The 20,952-nt window shown below is 45.0% G+C and overlaps 1 protein-coding gene across 1 annotated transcript in view; it reads left to right on the top strand.

Moving 5' to 3' along the window:
- The window catches only part of cfap99 (cilia and flagella associated protein 99), a 128,492-nt gene that overhangs the window by 57,863 nt on the left and 49,677 nt on the right, over positions 1–20,952 (top strand). Inside the window, exons 7-8 of the mRNA XM_078213891.1 lie at positions 5,585–5,653; positions 14,618–14,701. Coding sequence (XP_078070017.1) covers positions 5,585–5,653; positions 14,618–14,701 — 153 coding nt within the window. The remainder of the gene's footprint in view (positions 1–5,584; positions 5,654–14,617; positions 14,702–20,952) is intronic.

The raw sequence follows: 20,952 nt of genomic DNA, 5'->3' as shown, positions 1-20,952 counted from the left end.
AATACTGATTGGCAATACAGAGAGTCAATACAGCACAGAAGGAGGACATTCAGCCAGTTGAGTTCATGTCAGCAGTTGAGTCTGTCGCATTTCACAGCTGTACCCCTGTAGCTCCAAGAATTTATGTCATTTACACCCTGACATCAACTCTGTACTCAGTGATTTATATTGTCTCCCAGTTTTGCAATTCAGTAGTCTCATTCTCATTCTGGGTTCTGAAGAAGAGTCATAAGACCATAAGACATAGGAGCGGAAGTAAGGCCATTCGGCCCATCGAGTCCACTCCACCATTCAATCATGGTTGATTTCAACTCCATTTACCCACTCTCTCCCCATAGCCCTTAATTCCTCGAGAAATCAAGAATTTATCAATTTCTGTCTTGAAGACGCTCAACGTCTCGGCCTCCACAGCCCTCTGTGGCAATGAATTCCACAGACCCACCACTCTCTGGCTGAAGAAATTTCTCCTCATCTCTGTTCTAAAGTGACTCCCTTTTATTCTAAGGCTGTGCCCCCGCGTCCTAGTCTCCCCTGTTAATGGAAACAACTTCCCTACGTCCATCCTATCTAAGCCGTTCATTATCTTGTAAGTTTCTATCAGATCTCCCCTCAACCTCCTAAACTCCAATGAATATAATCCCACGATCCTCAGACGTTCATCGTATGTCAGGCCTACCATTCCTGGGATCATCCGTGTGAATCTCCGCTGGACCCGCTCCAGTGCCAGTATGTCCTTCCTGAGGTGTGGGGCCCAAAATTGCTCACAGTACTCCAAATGGGGCCTAACCAGTGCTTTATAAAGCCTCAGAAGTACATCCCTGCTTTTGTATTCCAAGCCTCTTGAGATAAATGACAACATTACATTTGCTTTCTTAATTACGGACTCAACCTGCAAGTTTACCTTTAGAGAATCCTGGACTAGGACTCCCAAGTCCCTTTGCACTTTAGCATTATGAATTTTGTCACCGTTTAGAAAATAGTCCATGCCTCTATTCTTTTTTCCAAAGTGTACGACCTCGCACTTGCCCACGTTGAATTTCATCAGCCACTTCTTGGACCACTCTCCTAAACTGTCTAAATCTTTCTGCAGCCTCCCCACCTCCTCAATACTACCTGCCCCTCCACCTATCTTTGTATCATCGGCAAACTTGGCCAGAATGCTCCCAGTCCCGTCATCTAGATCGTTAATATATAAAGAGAACAGCTGTGGCCCCAACACTGAACCCTGCGGGACACCACTTGTCACCGGTTGCCATTCTGAGAAAGAACCTTTTATCCCAACTCTCTGCCTTCTGTCTGACAGCCAATCGTCAATCCATGTTAGTACCTTGCCTCGAATACCATGGGCCCTTATTTTACTCAGCAGTCTCCCGTGAGGCACCTTGTCAAAGGCCTTTTGGAAGTCAAGATAGATAACATCCATTGGCTCTCCTTGGTCTAACCTATTTGTTATCTCTTCAAAGAACTCTAACAGGTTTGTCAGGCACGACCTCCCCTTACTAAATCCATGCTGACTTGTCCTAATCCGACCCTGCACTTCCAAGAATTTAGAAATCTCATCCTTAACGATGGATTCTAGAATTTTGCCAACAACTGAGGTTAGGCTAATTGGCCTATAATTTTCCATCTTTTTTCTTGTTCCCTTCTTGAACAGTGGGGTTACAACAGCGATTTTCCAATCCTCTGGGACTTTCCCTGACTCCAGTGACTTTTGAAAGATCATAACTAATGCCTCCACTATTTCTTCAGCTATCTCTTTTAGAACTCTAGGATGTAGCCCATCTGGGCCCGGAGATTTATCAATTTTCAGACCTTTTAGTTTCTCTAGCACTTTCTCCTTTGTGATGGCAACCATATTCAACTCTGCCCCCTGACTTTCCTGAATTGCTGGGATATTACTCATGTCTTCTACTGTGAAGACTGACGCAAAGTACTTGTTAAGTTCCTCAGCTATTTCCTTGTCTCCCATCACTAGATTACCAGCGTCATTTTGGAGCGGCCCAATGTCTACTTTTGCCTCCCGTTTGTTTTTAATGTATTTAAAGAAACTTTTACTATCATTCCTAATGTTACTGGCTAGCCTACCTTCATATTTGATCCTCTCCTTCCTTATTTCTCTCTTTGTTACCCTCTGTTTGTTTTTATAGCCTTCCCAATCTTCTGACTTCCCACTACTCTTTGCCACATTATAGGCTCTCTCTTTTGCCTTGATGCATTCCCTGACTTCCTTTGTCAGCCATGGCTGCCTAATCCCCCCCCTCTGATAACCTTTCTTTTGTTTGGGATGAACCTCTGCACTGTGTCCTCAATTACTCCCAGAAACTCCTGCCATTGCTGTTCTACTGTCTTTCCCACTAGGCTCTTCTTCCAGTCGATTTTTGTCAGTTCCTCCCTCATGCGCCTGTAATTACCTTTATTTAACTGTAGAACCTTCACATCTGATTCTGCCTTCCTTCTTTCAAATTGCAGACTGAATTCTACCATATTATGATCACTGCTTCCTAAGTGTTCCCTTACTTTAAGATCTTTTATCACGTCCGGCTCATATTCAACTCAAAATGTTAACTCTGTTTCTCTCTTCCTAGATGCTGCCAGACCTGCTGAGTATTTCCAACACTTTCTGTTTCTGTTTCAGATTTCCACTGTACATTGCTTTTATTAAAATTCCCATTGCTGAATATAAATCACTCCATGGCCTCATCATTCCCTATCCTGGTCACCAAGCAGGGAGATGGTGGTGTAGTAGTGTCACAGAACTAGTCATTCAGAGGCCCAAGCTAATGCCCTTAAATTCAATTTTAAAATAATGATTACCATACCACTGCCATCGATTGTTGTAAAAACTGCTTTGGTCCGCCACTGTCCTTTATGGAAGGAAATTGTTGCAGTCCCCAGGCCGCGAGCCACTCCGAACACCAACCGTCACTCCTCCCCCCACTCAGAGCGGCCAACCGCCATCAGACATACACCCAAATAAAACACTTTCCACACACACACCCTTTCCTTTTGTTCTAAAGCTTTTTAGCCATGTGACTAGCCTACATGTGACCCCAGTGCCATAACAATGTGGTTGACCTTTAATTGTTCTCAAGGACAATTAGGCACAGTAACAACACCAGGTTACTGTGCCTACCTCAGTCCAACACCGACATCTCCACATCAAGGACAATTAGGGATGGGCAACAATTGCCGGCCTTACCTGTGACATCATCATCCCACAAAAGAATGAAAACCTCCTCCAGCCCTCGAACCCTCCAAAATTTCTGTGCTCCTTCTATTCTGACTTCTTGAGCATCTCCAATTTTAATCGCCTCACTATTGGCAGCAGTGCCTTCAGCCAAATGGGACTCAAGCTCTGAACTTCCTTCTCCAAAACTCTACTTTTCCACATCCCTCTATCTTTCAAGATGCCCCTTAATACCTACCTCTTTGACCAAGTTTTTGATCCCTTGTACCTTATGTGGTTCAATGCTGAACTTTATTTGATAATTGTGGCTGTGAAATGCCTTGGGACATTTTTACTGTTAATTGTAAGTTATTGTTGTTAATCCTGACCCAAGTGAAATCACTGTAGCTTTCCTATCAGGCTGGAGCAGGATTGAAGGAAGCAAGTGATGAGGTCCTGAAAGGTTAAGTTTCTTTCTTTCCCATGAGGAGCAGGAGTGCTCCCATAAGCAAGTTAAGGCCTCACCTACCCTGGACTTTCCTTCCCTCCAACCATTGTCCCTCCTGATCTTCTCATAGAACACTTTTTTCTTTCTACTGGTGGGTGGCCTTGGGCTACCCAGCCTTCAAGTGGCCAGCTGCGATTCCCACCTTGATAGACTGAGTAACCAGTCTGGTGGTTAAATTCATGCTATAACTGGCCTCCTTCTGCACTGTGCTATTCTAGGATTCTATAACCAACTCCACCAGTTTGCCATCAAGAGTTAAAATCAATCCCAGGAAATCTATAAACGCCTTGTTAATAAAGACATTTATAGATTCATTCAGGCTCATGGCCTGCCCTGGCTAGATGCCCATGTTAAGAAGTCTCACAACACCAGGTTAAAGTCCAACAGGTTTATTTGGTAGCAAAAGCCACTAGCTAGCTTTCGGAGCGCTGCTCCTTCGTCAGGTGAGTGGGAGGAGCAGATGCCCATATAGACAGACTTTCCTCTTGAATAGTGTTGGGAACCCTTGCTGAATTTCCCATCATTAGCAACATTACCTGGATGGGCACATAAATAGGGAGGGAATAGCGGCATCCGAGTAAGAACAGAAGGTTTTTTTTTAGTTTAGTTAGGGCATCACGATCAGCACAGGGTTGGAGGGCCAAAGGACCTGTTCCTCTGCTGTACTTTTCTTTGTTCTTTGTTATAATAAAGGTGCAGTCTATTCAATCTTTCCTCATAGGACAATCCCTGCATCCCAGGAATTAGTTTAGTGAACCTTTGTTGCATTCCCTCCATGGCAAGTTTATCTTTCCTGAGGTAAGTAGACCAAAGTTGTACACAATACCCCAGGTATGGTCTCACCAAGGCTCAATATAATTGCAGTAAGACATCTTTACCTCTACACTCAAATCCTCTTATATTACAGGCCAACATACCATCTGCCTTCTTAATTGCTGGCTGTACCTGCATATTGGCTTTCAGTGACTCATGAACAAGTCCCTTTGAAGCTCAACACTTCCCAGCCTCTCAGCCGCGAAGAATACTCTATATGTCAGTTTCTCCTACCACTCATATTTCTCACATTGTCTTCCATCTGCCACTTTTTGCTCAGTCACTTAGCCTCTTCAAATCCCCTTAGAACAAAGATCTAAGGGTTAGATAGATTGGCCATGCTAAATTTCCCTTTAGTGCCAGGGGGGCTAGCTAGGGTAAATGCATGGGATTATGGGGATAGGGCCTGGGTGGGATTGTGGTTAGTGCAGACTCAATGGGCTGAATGGCCTCCTTCTGCAATGTAGGGATTCTAGAACACGTTCTTAAAATATTTTTTAAATAGTTGTTAAAATAAGGAGAGTGAGGCAACACTACTGGGTTGTAGCCTCAGAACCTGTATAGAGACCCTGTTTTGAAACTCAGAAGGTGGAGAAAAGCCTTAAGCTGCAGGTGCAATAATCTTAATGCTGCAACCCTCTGCGTTTCTTTCATTCCCTATCTTACCAGAACATCTCATGAAGAATCATAAAATTGTCATAAAAGTTAAAAATGGGAATAATCGCCAGAATACAAGCTATAAATGTCTTGGAGGGAAATATATTTGGATGATATAATTTCCTGGGCATTGTATATGGGACTGAGCTTGAAGAGTTGGACGGAGAATCAGCTGTCGAACTCCTTGGGCGGAATTTTCCCGTCCCGCCCGCCACAAGAATCGTAGCGGGCGAGACACGGACCATGCAAAGGTTGACCTCGGGTGGGGTTTTCCGGTCTTGGGGCGAGTGCCGCCGGAAAACCCACCCCTTGTGTTTATCCTCTTTGAGTTGGATATCAGCTTGAGATAATTGAGTGCTTGGCGATCGTAATGGATGTTAAAAAATATCACTGGCATGGCCCTCATAACTGATCATAAACTGAACGTTCTTCTATTGTAGGGACACCTCATGGAAGCCAACACTGACACTTTCCATTGTGCCATGACTCGAGAGTCCAACTATAAAAGGGTACAGTATATTTTGTTCAAAATTTGGAAAGTATATGTGGAACAACTTGCATCTCTACTTCTGTTCATGGGGAAGAAGATACCTTTACCTTGAAGAGGGAAAAAAAAATGATCATCAAACAGGATAGGAAAAGGGAGAGATGGAAGAGTTAAGATACAGGAGGTATCATAGGGAGAGATTTTGAAAAGGCTTCTGAAAGTAGGAACGGAGGTGGTAAGGCATTGTAAAACAGAACAAGCACATAGGAGCTGAAAGATTGGGGAAATTAGACAAAGAAAGGCCCAGTTTTAGAAGACTAGAATTGATACTGTGATTTAAAGGAGGAAATCACTAAGTTAGGACAGAGCTAACTAAGCCATGGAGAAAGTTTTGAGTAAGGATGGGAATTTTGAATTAAGGGTATGGGTGAAGCAATGAATCTTTGAGAAGACGGAAATACGGGATTTTATGAGGATGAGGACACAATGGCTGTGATTCTCCCATCATGACCTGCAACTTTTCTGGCAGATCGGGGTGGGAGGTGCGCGTCACCGGCCTTGTTCCGGGATTTGCGCATGCGCCGGAAACGCATGCGCAACTCCCAGAGCTGGCGAACAGTCTCGGTCAGACCACACTGGAACCTGGCGGGAAGGTAGGTAAGTAATTTGAATATTTTAAAAATATGTTTTAAATGTATTTTGAATGTAATTATCAGGAACTTACCGGTCCCGATTGAATCTCCCACTCTGCCAGGAGTACTTCATTCTGGCGGGATTTGGAGTAGCTCCCCACGTTCGGGGAACAAACGGGAGACCCCGCCAGAATGAAGTGGGGGGCAACCGGGTTCTCCCAGGGGGTCGGGCAGCGGGAGGTGGTGTCCCCTGGGCATGGGCACCCTGGCAGTGCCAGCCTGTGTCCCCTGACACTGCCCAAGGGGCAAAGTGCCCATGCCTAGGGAGCACCTTGGCACTGCCCACCAGGCATCGGGCATTGCCAAGGGAGTGGGGCCTATTGTGGGCAGGGCCTAGGGGCAATTGGTGGGGGTGGGGGGTCCCGCTGCTACTCTGCATGGCGATCGGTCTGGGATGGAGGTAGGGCAATGATGTGGGGGCGGTCCTCTGGGGCGGGGGGCGGGGGGGGGGGTCGCTGGACATTGGGGCGGCAAGGGTCAGGGCTGGCCCAGGAGTTGTTGTGGGGGCCATGATAGGGCTGTTGGAGAGGCAACACTGCGGGGGTCCCGGGCTGGCCAGCGATCGAACTATCCAGCAAACGGGGAGACTGACAGATCGGGGCCACTGCGCATGCGCAGAATTCCAGAACTGTCAAACTCCGGCACGAATAGGCCCCGCCCGCCTGTGTTTTTAATGCGATTCACGATTGGGATCTCTGCAGTGCACAGAGTGCGGAGATTTGGATGAGAAGTTGAACTGACAAAACAGTCGGGATCGAGAACAATTTTCCTGCCAATTCAGCGCTTTTGGGAGAATCGCGGCCAATATTTTGAGTGAATTGAAATATGTGGAGGATTGGAGACAGAGAAACTTGTTAGGAACGTGTTAATTTACTCTCATCAGTTGACAACACAGCAATTTCACACTGGCAAAGGCAAGTGCAGTTTTTTTGCATTTTATTGTGAATGGCTATGTAATGTCTTAAATGAAGCAATGTGCCATAATAATCCTCATCTGTATCAGTAAAGTGCAGAATTACAATATTTACCTGAATCCGACCGAACCCTCGAATGTCACCCTCCATGTTACAAGTGCTAATCAAAAGTATTTGTCATACCTTGAGGCTTTCTTTTGCAGTGAAGGGGCCGATGTGCAGGGGTGGAAGAAAATCTTGTTTGTAGAGTGGGTGTGGGGATGAATTTGAGGTTTGGGAAAATCTCTGAGGTTCCCCATCTCTTGACTCAGCCTGAAGTGGTAGCTGGGGAGATTAATGGAGCCATGGTCAGAGGTGCTGGTGGCAGCCACTGAGGGCATTCAGTGGACAATAGAGGAAGGGACATTGGAGGAGGTTGGAATGCTCAACAGTATTCCAGGTTGGGAAAGAAGTAAGGAGGATAACGAAAGGCAAATGGCCATGTTGTCATTTCTAACACCGGTTGAATGCAATCTGAGTGTTCCGAGTAAGGTGTAAAGCAGATAGGAAGGCCTCAAACTGGGGCAGGTGGGAACCTAATAAGGCACAGATGGGCAGCAGTCCCAGGAAAGTGATAAACAACAGACCTTGAATACTCCAAATAAAGCTAATTTACGAACAAAGGTAGTTTTAATGCCTGGAGTGAACAAAAATAATTTGCTATGGTACAAGTTTGATGCCATCGTGTAACTTAAAGTATCCCTGGCATCAGAACTTAGTCAAAATAAATTTTATTTTTTATTTTTAAGTATTGCTCAAAAGCCAACAGTCAAATTAATGTTAGTAGCTTGGAACTAACTGCAAAGAATTTTCCAGAAATTACTCACAATGAGAAATTAGGAGTAAAATAAAATCAAAATACTGTGGATGCTGGAATCTGAAGCAAAAACAGAAAATGCTGGAAAATCACATCAGGTCTGACAGCATCTGTGGAGAGAGAATAGAGCCATTGTTTCGAGTCTGGATGACTCTGATGAAGCGTCATCAAGACCTGAAATGTTAGTTTTATTCTCTCTCCACAGACACTGTCAGACCTGCTGAGATTTTCCAGGAAAATAGGAGTATCATAGAGGTCATAGAGTCATAGAGGTTTACAGCATGGAAACAGGCCCTTCGGCCCAACTTGTCCATGCTGCCCCTTTTTTAACCCGAGTTAATAAAACGTGTTGAGTTAATAAAATTCTGTTCAATGAGGTGTGTCTTCCTGGTAGTCCAATACAATGATGGAAGAGCACAGTGCAGTGATACAAGGATATAGTATAATGACCCAAGAACAGAATAAAATGGTGCAAAGACAGGGCACGATGGTCCAGGATCTGTGAAGGTTCAAGTCTCTTTACAGGTGTAAGTTGACAGTTAGCAGGGTCCCAGTCTTTGTCCTGCTGTCCTGAGTAGGCGCAGTGTGGATGCTGAGTGTGTCTCCACAGAGAGGAAGCTCAGACAGATCAGCATGGGATGATGAACTTGGCTAGCAGCCAGCTCAAGAATAAACTGGGATTTATATAATGCCTTTCACAACATCTCAGAACACTTCACAGTCAATGATTTACTTCAAATGTACTTCACTGTTAAGTAGTTACTGTTTTATTGCTTTGGCTGTGAGATAAATTTTGGATGGGATACTTGATTTCTACTTTGAATAGTGCAATAAAATCTTTACTATCCACTTGAAGGGGCAGGCAGAGCCCAAAATCAGCATCTCATCCAAAAGACAGTGTGGCACTCCTTCAGGTCTCCACGCCAATGTCAGCATAGATTATGTTCTCAAGTCTCTGGAATTGAATCTGAACCTTCTGATTATCCACCTCCAAGCTGACAGAAGGATATTAAGAAGCTTGGGAGCAGATCACCTGCCCATGTCATCAGGGAGTGCCACTCTCAGTCAATAACATATATTTATATAGTGCCTGGAATGTAATAAAACCTCAAAGACACTTTACTGGAGAGTCATTAAACTAAATATGACACCAAGCCACATAAGATATTCGGTCAGGTGACTAAAGCTTGATCATATAGGTAGATCAGTCAATGTTTAATGTCAGAGGAGCATACAGAGGCTGTTTCTCTTCATGGGGGAATATCTGGAATGAGGGCAGACTCTCAAGATTTAAGACTATAATAAGTCAGAATCTCTTCACTCAAAGGATTGTAAATCCCGGGCATCTTCTGTCCCAGAGAGATGTAGATGTTCATTCGTGGAGTCTATTCTAGGTTGAGATCAAGACGTTCTTGTGCTCTAGGGGAAACGAGGGATATGGGGATTGGTGGGAGAGTGGGATTGAGGTGCAAGATGATTTTACTGAACAGTAAAGCAGGCTTGAGGAGCCTTTTGGCCCACTGCTGCTCCTATTTATAATGTTTAGAATTCTCAACATCAGAAGCTGTGGATACTCAGTCCATCAAGTGTATTCAAGGCTGAGATCGATGCATTTTTGGACATTAAGGGAATCAAGAGAGATGAGTTTAATGTGGGAAGGTGAAGTTAAGAGAGGCGATCAGACATGATCTTATTCAACAGAAGAACAGACTCAAGGGGCCATGTAGCTTACTCCTGCTCCAATTTCTTATGTTCCTATTTAATCCTGTAAGCCAAATCTGCCATCATTTTACTAAAATAAATGCCTTTATAAAAGGGCTTCCCTCATTAAAGTTTAAAGTTTATTTTATTGGGGCACAAGTGGTCTTGCATTAACACTGCAATGAAGTTACTGTGAAAGTCTCCTAGTCACCACACGCCAGGGCCTGTTCAGGGACACTGAGGGAGAATTTAGCATGGCCAATCCACCTAACCAGTATGTCTTTGGAATGTGGAAGGCAATCGGAGCACCTGGACGAAACCCGCATAATCACGGGGAGAACGTGGACTCTGCACAGACAGTGGCCCAAGCCGGGAATCAAACCTTGATCCCTGGTGCTGTGAGGCATCAGTGCTAACCACTGTGCCACCGTGCCATCCTGATTATTTTTAGTGAACCAAATTACTGTTGGCAAATTTGAGAGCCATTAATTTATTTACAAAAGCACAATGAAAAAGTCAATAACATTAATGAATTGGCCACCACTAAATTTAACCACTGGCCGTATACTTAAATGATGTGGAGATGCCGGCGTTGGACTGGAACTTGATTATCCTGCAACTTGATTTTGTGTCTCTGTGCACTGTTTGAGAGCACATTTCCACTCCATCTGACGAAGGAGCAGCGCTCCGAAAGCTTATGGTATTTGCTACCAAATAAACCTGTTGGACTTTAACCTGGTGTTGTGAGACTTCTTACCGTATACTTAAATCCCAGGGATTGTATTTCTCCGGGCTGCTGGTAGGACAGCTTCAGGGAAGAGATTCCACTGTCCTGATTTATTTCAATTTCCACATCTGAAATATTGTCCTCTTTTTAGGTCAAACCAAACCAAGTAAACAAACTCAGATTAAATCAGGACAAAGTAAAAGGGGCAGCTCCCCAAAAAGGAGGGGGAACAGCCCGAACAGAAATCAAAGTACAAAGGAAACTTAAAAACATCAAATTAAAATGTGATTATTGGGGTCAATAATGCACCCCAACCCCTGCGGTGCCCAGCGGGCGCGGAAAGCGTCAACCTCGCCCGTGGACACCGCATGCTCCCTCTCCAGGGACACCTGGCCGCGAACGTAGCCGTGGTAGAGGGGAAGACAGTCAGGATGGACGGCCCCCTCGATCGCCCGCAGCCTGGAGCGGTAAATGGCGCGTTTCGCCAGGCCCAGGAGCAGGTTCACGAGGAGGTCGCCATCCCGACCCTCCCCTCTCCGCACCAGGTGTCCGTAGATCAGGAGCGTGGGACTGAAGTGCAGACAAAACATCAACAAAAGGTTCTTCAGGAAAAGCAATCACCCCAATTTCAGGAAAGGAAGGGGTCGATGAGGTGCACAGATCACAAGTGAAATCAAAGTACCAAGTCAAAATATGAATTTTGTTATACTGCTGAGAAAAGAGTCCTGTGTCTATGTGCCAAGAATGAGTTCAAACACAGAGTGAAACACTTTGAGGTTGATTGAAGGTTAATTGAACTCGCTCATAGCCAATGCCAAAATTACGTAAGATGTAATTGCAGAGGAACAGCAGGGTTTCCAATCAGATCAGCTCAACCTTCCTGATCTTTTCCTCTCTTTTTATCTCCCCGCTCTCATTAGAATTTCTCCACTTTTATACATTGCTGATTACATTATTTTGCATGATTTTGGATGCACTTTGCATCTGGGACTATTCCTGCAAGATACAATAAGGCTAAAATGAGTTTAAATAAGGACTTGTAAATTGTTGAATAATTAGCTACCAGCTCTATTTCTGATAATTGGAGATGTATACAAAGGTGGAATGACGTGGAAAGAGTCCTCAGGAATGTGACCATAATTGTGAACTCCGTGTATGGAACATTACTTGTTACTCAAGGGCACAACCATTCGCAGCATCAGCATTTGCTCAGTGCCCCTTCCACTCCCCTCAATCTGGCAGTGAAAGAAAAGTGGGAAACACTATTGGGAGGTGGAATTAAAGCATTCTCCAAAAATAGGAAAGACATTGTGGGCGGAATTTATTATAACTAATGTGGGTTCAGCGCACCAGCTGGAAAACCATTGGGAAACCCATGTTGCTTCTGAAGGGAAGCCTAATGGGAATAACTGGCCAGTCAGGCCTTCCCGGGCTTCAGGACCCCAGAGTGGAAATCCTGCCAGTCGAGTGCTGCAGGCAGCTCTCCATTGCCAGGAGGCCACTGCCAGTAATGCACCTGGAGAGAGGCACAGGATTGTTGAGGGATTGAGGCAACAGGTGAATGAGAGAATGATGAGGGTCGTGAGATAGGAGGACATAGAAACGAGAAGCAGGAGTAAGCCATTCGGCCCATCCAGCCTGCTCTCCCATTCATTTTGATCATGGTTGATCATTTAATTCAATATCCTGATCCCCCCCCAATATCCCTAGATCCCTTTAGCCCCAAGAGCTATCCAAATTTTTATTGAATTCAAATTTCACCATCTGCCATGGGTGGGATTCGAACTCCGGTCCCCAAAGCATTACCCTGGGTCTCTGGATTACTAGTCCAGTGACAATACCATGACATCACTGTCTCCTCTTAGGGGGGACAATGGGTGCCTGGAGCCAAGAGCAAGGAGTGAATGTCAATGGACACCTCCCTCTTTCCCAATATCAGATTCCTCGATCGAGCACTAAGTGCCTTTTAAAGGGGGACCACCCTAATTAGGACCACGCCCAGAAGGGTTTGCCTGGCAGCCTTTGGAAGGGGGGAGCACTTCAGCAGTCACGGGCATTCAGCCTTGGATCTTCAGGTAAGCGTTCTCCAAGGCGGCCTTCATGACACACGACAGCGCAGAGTCGCTGAGCAGAAACTGATAGCCAAGTTCCGCACACATGAGGACGGCCTAAACTGGGATGTTGGATTTATGTCACATTATCAGTAACCCCCACAGCTTGCCTCCTGGACTTGCAGAATTTCACTAGCTGTTCTGTCTGGAGACAATACACATCTCTTTAACCTGTGTTGAATGCTCCCTCCACCCACATTGTCTGTACATTTAAGACCTGGCTGGCTGTAGAGATTTGCATTCTAATCAGTATTCTGTAATTTGATTTCTGTGTCTGTGCCCTGTTTGAGAACAGATATCCACTCCATCTGACGAAGGAGCTCTGCTCCGAAAGCTTATGGTATTTGCTACCAAATAAACCTGTTGGACTTTAACCTGGTGTTGTGAGACTTCTTACTGTGCTTACCCCAGTCCAACACCAGCATCTCCACATCAGCCTTTGGAAAGCACAGGAAGGCAATGCTATTTGCATGTGATCCCTAAACCATGATTAAATTCTGGTAGACTCAAATAATTGGTGTCAAATGGCTCAAAAATGAGCCTAATTAACAACCCACTCTGAGCAGGGAAGTTTCCCCACGAGCTTGTTCCCGCCTCCAAATTAATTGCAGGAGGTTTTGTCATCACTAGAAGGCTGACTTGTGGCCGCTCCCACAATTCACTTGGCCCAGCCACCATATTTCCCACTGCAACAGATTGTATTAAATGTGCCACTTCTTGAACTTTTAAAATACATTTTTCAAACATTGATATTTACTCACTGTTACTGTGGTGAGATAGAAGAATCTACATGTGCAGAAGTAGATACAGGAGCACTGGAGTTGTCAACTGTCCACGTTCCTCGCATTTGTCTGGATTAAATTCCATCTGCCATTTCTCCGCCCAAGTCTCCAGTCTATCCATATTCTGCTGTATCCTCTGACAATCCTCCTCACTATCTGCAGCTTCCACAATCTTTGTGTCTTGCGCAAACTTACTAATCAGACCAACTACATTCTTCTCCAAATCATTTATATGTTTGCAAACAACAGGGGTCCCAGCACTGGAATCTACTGATGACCATGAAACCATTATCAATTGTCAGAAAAACACATCTGGTTCACGACTGTCCTTTAGGGAAGGAAATCTGCCATACTACCAGGGCAGGACCCTCTCCCCTCGAGCGCTCCCCTCACTTGGGTTCCCCTGAGAGTATTGCTCGCCGGATGCATGTCTTTGGAGACCAGTACTGCTTCACGTTGTTCTGCCATTGTGCCGCCGTGGCTGGATTTTCTGATGTGGGGAGATGATAATTATATGATAATTGATGATCATGAGGTTCCTTGTATTCAACACTGGGAAATGCAGCTCGTCACTGGCGGGGAGAGGAGATAATTGTGTCATGCTTTCACACTGTTGTGAAACACAACTCCCATCACCGAACCCACCCAGAGTGAACGGGGGCGGAAAAGCCCGACCATTGTCCCTATTGCAATGAATTGGACCGTTGTTAGTAGTTGCACTGTTATTGATGACAGGTTTAAAATTTGCAAACTTCAGTTCAGTGTCCCTCATATTTTTGGTCTCATCGCCTGTATCTGCTTTGTGTTGCCGGTTCTACAGGTCACAACTAAATCATGGAGCTGTGGGCATGGGATCTCCATACCTCCCAATGAGTGGTCAATGAAATCTTGCATGCATGATGTGCACATGTAATCTCATTTCATTTTGGGCAGTGATTCATCGTTAGCCTTCAAGCTAAGGGTTGCCCATATATAGATCCATTGTGAACCATGTCTTTTGAACACTCAACCTCTTAATTACATGTTGCATAAAATAGAATCGAACAAACTACAAGAGTGACCCTTTTAAAAGCTGCTCCTACCACCTACACAAGTGAATTAGAATCAAACACTGTGCTGAGGTACAAAGGTTTTCAAAATTACCTTCCACAGATATTTCAGTTGCTATAGTTACTGACATGTCTTCCTTTGTAACCCTGACAGCGAGTTTTGTCTGAAATTATGAAGGAGGAAGAGGCCAAGATAAAACACAAAGTTCGAAAAGCACGACCGGTCCCTTCACAAATGGTAAGAGTTAGATTGGTTATTTTAAAAAGGACAATGCCTCTGTTAAGGGAACGAACAAGGAAGTATTATAAGAGCATATTTAGCATGTGTGTTATAATAACACAAACGATGATCTCGAAGCTCTAATGTTTCAATGGGCTCTGCGTTGAATCTTGCAAGAATTTGCAGACCAGTAACTATAGGAGATAATTCTTTGTGAGTCTGAAAAGTGGGACTGCAAGAGTAGATTTGTTAACATTGTCCTCAATGCCCATTGATGGAAGAGGAGTGAAGCCCATCAGACTTTCCCTGACTGATAGATGTTCAGTGATCCCAATGGGAAGTAAAGGAAGGGTCACAGTTTAGCTGGGATGGCCAACTCATGAACATTCACTGTCACTTATGCCAATCCTGTATCCATGTTATTCTCTCAAATCTGTTGTGTGGCACTGTGTACAATGCCTTTTGGAAAGTCCATGTATACCACATCAACAGCATTATGCTCCTCAAAAAAACTCCAGCAACTTAGTTAAACACAATTTCCCCTTTGGAAATCCATGCTAATCCATGGAAATCAACCCTCTCTGCATAGCAAGCAAGAAACAATACTTTTCACTGTATATTAATATATGTGACAAAAATAAATCAAATCAAATCACATATTTCCATGTGATGACTAATTCCATACCGAATAATTGTGTCGAGAAGCTTCCCCACCACTGAAGTTAAACTGCCCGGTTTGTAATTACTGGGCTTATCCTTGCAACCTCATTCTTGCAACCTGTCAACATCTTTGGGGTCACCATTGACCAGAAACTCAACTGGACTCACCACATGAACACAGTGGCTACAAGAGCAGGTCAGAGGCTAGGAATACAGAATCATAGAAACCCGACAGCACAGAAAGAGGCCATTCGGCCCATCGAGTCTGCACCGACCACAATCCCACCCAGGCCTTAGCCCCATACCCCTTTATATTTACCCGCTAATCCCTCTAACCTACGCATCTCAGGACACTAAGGGCAATTTTAGCATGGCCAATCAACCTAACCCGCACATCTTTGGACTGTGGGAGGAAACCGGAGCACCCGGAGGAAACCCACGCAGACACGAGGAGAATGTGCAAACTCCACACAGACAGTGTCCCAAGCCGGGAATCGAACCCAGGGCCCTGGAGCTGTGAAGCAGCAGTGCTAACCACTGTGCTACCGTGCCACCCTATTGTGGTGAGTAATTCACCTCCTGACTCCCCAAAGCCTATCCACCATTTACAAGGCACAAGTCAGGAGTGTGATGGAATACTCCCCACTTGCCTGGATGGGTGCAGCTCCAACAACACTCAAGAAGCTCAACACTATCCAGGATAAAGCAGCCCGCTTGATTGGCACTGCATTTACAAACATTCACTCCCTCCACCACCGACGCTCAGTAGCAGCAGTGTGTACTATCTACAAGATGCACTGCAGCAATGCATCAAAGATCCTTAGACAGCACCTTCCAAATGCACGACCACTTCAATTTAGAACGACAAGGGCAGCAGATACCTGGCAATACCACCACCTGCAAGTTCCCCTCCAAGCCACTCACCATCCTGACTTGGAAATATATCATCATTCCTTCGCAGTCGTTGCGTCAAGTTTGTGGAATTCCCTCCCTAACGGCATTGTGGGTCAACTACAGAACATGGACTGCAGCGATTCAAGAAGGCAGCTCACCACCACCTTCTCAAGCGCAACCAGGGATGGGCAATAAAATGCTGGCCAGTCAGCAACGCCTATGTCCCACAAATGAATAAAAAAAACTTTATTGAACGAGGTTGTAATGTTTGCAGTTCTCCAGTCAATGGATGTTGAACATCCATAGTCACCAACATCTTTTAAGGGCATAGTACCTGACAAAGAGGAGGATCATTCTAGTGAATCTGCTCCGTTCCCGCTCTGAGACCAATATATCCTTCCTGAGCTGCAGTACCCTGAATTGAATGGAGTACTCCAGATGGGATCTGGTTAAGGCTGTACATACTGAAGCATTACCTCCTCCCCAAAATCCATTTTCCAGTATTTGTAGGTTTTTCTTATATATCGCTGTCACAGTTCACAGTTTCATCTTCCCACTGAAAACACTTGTCAAATTTGTAGTTTCCTTTTATTGGGTTAGGTGCAGCCCTGGGACAATTTTATAGCCTTTTGTCCACACAACACAGTCTGGAGCTGCCTGAAATGAGTTTTATATTTTTTCAATCCATTTTGCTCTTGCACTGGAGCAGTGACCCTGAACACAAGGGAGAATATATGTTGTTAAGTCATCAAGTTTAAAAAGTCTCCTGATTTTCTGAGTCTTCCTGCAGCGGTGTTGATATTTACAGTTTCTTCTGCATTTTGTAGCTGGAATAGTCAGCAGTGTGAAGTCACGATCTGCTAATCAAAAGGTGTAAACAGCTTCTGAAACACATTGAACAACCAAGCTCAGCCAGTGAGCAGCATTCAGTTAGAAACATACTTCCACTGTTTAAATGATAAAAGCTGAAAGGAAGCAGCCACCGTGGTGCGACGTGCTTTACATTTAATTCCTTATTTTCAATCTTGGGATTTAACATTGAGTTGTTATGACTCACTTGGGTCAAGGATCCCAGTGAGAAGCTGCAGAGCAGCTTGAGGAGAGAGGGGAAGCAGCCAGCAATGATATTCCACATTGATACAAATGGGGAAGGCAGTGGTGTCGTGGTAATGGCTCTGGATTAGTAATCCAGTAGCCCAGGCTAATGCCCTGGGACATGCGTTCAAATCCTACCATGACAGCTGATGAAATTTAGAATCGTATAATCCTTACAGTGCACAAGGAGGCCTCTTGGCCCATCGAGTCTGCACATACCCAGGCTCACCCTGTAACCCCACATATTTACCCCACTAATCCCCCTAACCTATATATCTTGGGACATTAAGGGCAATTTAGCATGGCCAATCCACTTAATCTGCATATTTTTGGACTGTGGGAGGAAACTGGAGCACCCGGAGGAAACCCATGCAGACGCGGGGAGAATGTGAAAACTCCACACAGACAGTGACCCGAGGCCAGAATTGAACCTGGGTCCCTGGCGCTGTGAGGCAGCAGTGCTAACCACTGTGCCACCGTGCCACCATTGAAGTAAATTAATACAATCTGGAAAATAAAGCCTCAGTATTGGTGACAATGAAACTATCATCGTATCAACTATCATTGTAAAAACACTGCCTCACAGTGCCAGGAACCTGGGTTCAATTCCAGCCTTGGGTGGCTATCTGTATGGAGTTTGCACATTCTCCCCGTGTCTACGTGGGTTTCCTCTGGGTGCTCTGGTTTCGTCCCAGAGTCCAAAGATGTGCAGGTTAGGTTGACTGGCCATGCTAAATTGCCCCTTAGTGTCCAACAATGTATAGGTTAGGGGGATAAATATGTGGGGCCACGGGGATAGGGCCTGGGTAAGATGTTCTGTTAGAGAGTTAATGCAGACTTGATGGATCAAATGGCCTCCTTCTGCATTGTAGGATTTAGAGAGTTAATGCAGACTTGATGGATCAAATGGCCTCCTTCTGCATTGTAGGATTCTATAAGTCAGGAGTGCGACGGAATACTCTCCACTTGCCTAGTTATGTGCAGCTCCAGCAACACTCAGGAAGCTTGACACCTTCCCTGATAAAACAGCCCTCTTGATCTGCATCTCATCCACAAATATTCACTTCCTCCAGCACTGAGGCACAGTAACAGCCGTATGTACCATCCACAAAATACACTGCAGGAACTCACCAAGGCTCCTTAGGCAGCACCTTCCAAACCAACAAACTCTACCACCAAGGGCAGCAGGTGCATGGGAACACCACCACCTGCAAGTTCCCCTCCAAGCTACTCACCATCCTGACTTAGAAATATATCAGCTATTCCTTCACTGTCACTAAGTCAAAATCCTGGAACTCCTTCCCTAACAGCACTCTTGATGTACCTACTCACACGGACTGCAGTGGTTCAAGAAGGCAGCTCACCACCTCCTCAAGTGCAATTAGCGATGAGCAGTAAATGCTGATACAGTCAACATTCTCCACATCACATAACGAATGAAAGAAAAAGTTCTGAAGATGTGAAACAGTTGGAGTAAGTGCAGGAAAGAATCACACAAATGGTTCCAGTGACAAGGAACTTTAATTCTGAAGATAGGAGACATTAGGACTGTTTTCTTTGGAGATAAGAAGGCTGGGAAGAGATTTGATAGAGGTGCTCAAAATCATGAGGTGTGGATAGAGTTGTTGGGGAAAACTATTCCCACTTGTGAAATGATCGACCATAAAGTGTACAGATTGACAGTAATTGTGGAGCTGGTGACCTCCCAGCGAGTGCCCAGGGATGTGTCCAAAGATGTGCGGGTTAGGTTGATTGGCCATGCTAAAAATTGCCCTTAGTGTCCTGAGATGCATAGGTTGGAGGGATTAGTGGGTAGATATGGGGGTAGGGCCTGGGTGGGATTGTGGTCGGTGCAGACTCGATGGGCCGAATGGCCTCTTTCTGTACTGTAGGGTTTCTATGATTTCTATGATTTCTATGTGGATTCCTTCTTAATGAACCCATTAATGGCAGAAGTGGGCCCTTGCAGCATCAGAATCGCCAATGCAGTGTGTGCCTTACCCCCAACCACTAGAGCCTTCCTACCGGCAGAATACAAAATAAAACTTGTCTTCTCTTTGAGGGTGTCTCCACATGGAAGCACTCTGTCCTTTGTCCGGCAGTCTCAGCAGTGGCCACTTCTAACAGTGGCATTATCAAGGCTGCAGCTTCAGCATTGACCACCATTAACACTGACCCTGTCAAGGATGAAGTTCAGCACTGGCCACCTCTAACAGTGGCCCTCTGATAGGGCTGGAAGATGGGGTGTTCTCCTCTATTGGACAGAGGTCCCACAGGTCGCCTCTTAATTGACCATCACTGGTAAACTGCCAGCCGCGGGCCCACTGCCCTAAGATGTGGGGTCATGAGACAACGAGTCAAATTTATTGCCAAAAGGCCTTGATATTCATTTGGCAACGGATGTGGATCCTATTTAGCTGAGAGTGCTCTTTATAAGCTGTATCCACAGCTACCTGGCAGCTGCTCAACCCAATTATTGATTCATGAGAGAGGCACAGCTTTCTCAGGCATTTAAATGAAGCTGCCTGTCTTGCCTTTGCTGACAGGAAAGGAGTTTAGGAACAGAAGTAGAGCATTCAGTCCCATGATTTATGCCTGAGCTCCATTTACCAGCCATTACTGCATAACCCTTACTATTTTTACCAAACAAAAATCTGTTAAATTGCACACTTGAAATTTCTATTAAACCAACATCCACAGCCTTTTCGAAGGCAGAGGTGCAGTTTTCCACAACCGTTTTTGTGCAAATGAATAAGATGCGAATGTCACTTAAGGTGCCTGATCATTCTGGTGTCTTCTCCTCGACCCCCGCCTCTACTTTCTCAACCCAAAAAACAAGCAAAGGCCAAAAGAAATCTAATTTCTTTCCAGGGTCCAAAAGTTAACAATAGGCTCCTGAAAAATAAGCAAGGCATTCCGTCACAAAGAACTGCAATTATTTTGGGGAGTTAGCTTACTTATGGCCCTGGTATAAAATTAGCTTCCACTTCTCCCTCTTTTGTTTTAGGCTATCGCCAAAGCTTAAATTCACCACCATTTCTTTTGCAGACTTGTCATTCACTTCACATAGAAGGGCTTAACATTACCGCGCTTATCTAACTTTTTCTAAAGCAGCTAGTTCATTCTACATGCAATTGAGAAAGACTTAAACACCTTACAAATAAATAGTAGGAGACTGAGAAGTGTAGCAGAATGGAGAAACCTTGGGGTGCATGTCCACAGATCCCTGAAGATGGCACAGGTAAATAAGATGGATAAGAAGGAGTACAAGACACATGCCTTTCTTAGCTGAGGCACAGATTAGAAGAGCAGGAAGGTTATACTGTATCTGCATAAAAAACTGGTTGGGCTGTGGGTCAAGTGCTGTGTGCAGTTCTGGCCACCGCATTATCGGAGGGATGTGATTGCACTCGAGGAGGGTGCAGGTGGGATTTCTCAGCATGTTGCCTGGACTGGAGAATTTTAGTTATGAGCAAAGATTGGAATGTTCTCTTTGGAAAAGGGAAGGCTGAGGGGAGACCTAATTAAGTGTATAAAATTTGAGTGGTCTAAATAGAGTGAACAACAGGATGATGTGGATCTGGAATTCAACTGCCTGAAAGAAACCCGCAAAACATTTA

Source organism: Mustelus asterias, chromosome 6 (genome assembly GCF_964213995.1).
Source record: "Mustelus asterias chromosome 6, sMusAst1.hap1.1, whole genome shotgun sequence".
NCBI lineage: Eukaryota > Metazoa > Chordata > Chondrichthyes > Carcharhiniformes > Triakidae > Mustelus > Mustelus asterias.
The sequence above is the reverse complement of the archived record's forward strand: the minus strand, read 5'-3'. Positions and strand labels throughout refer to the sequence as shown.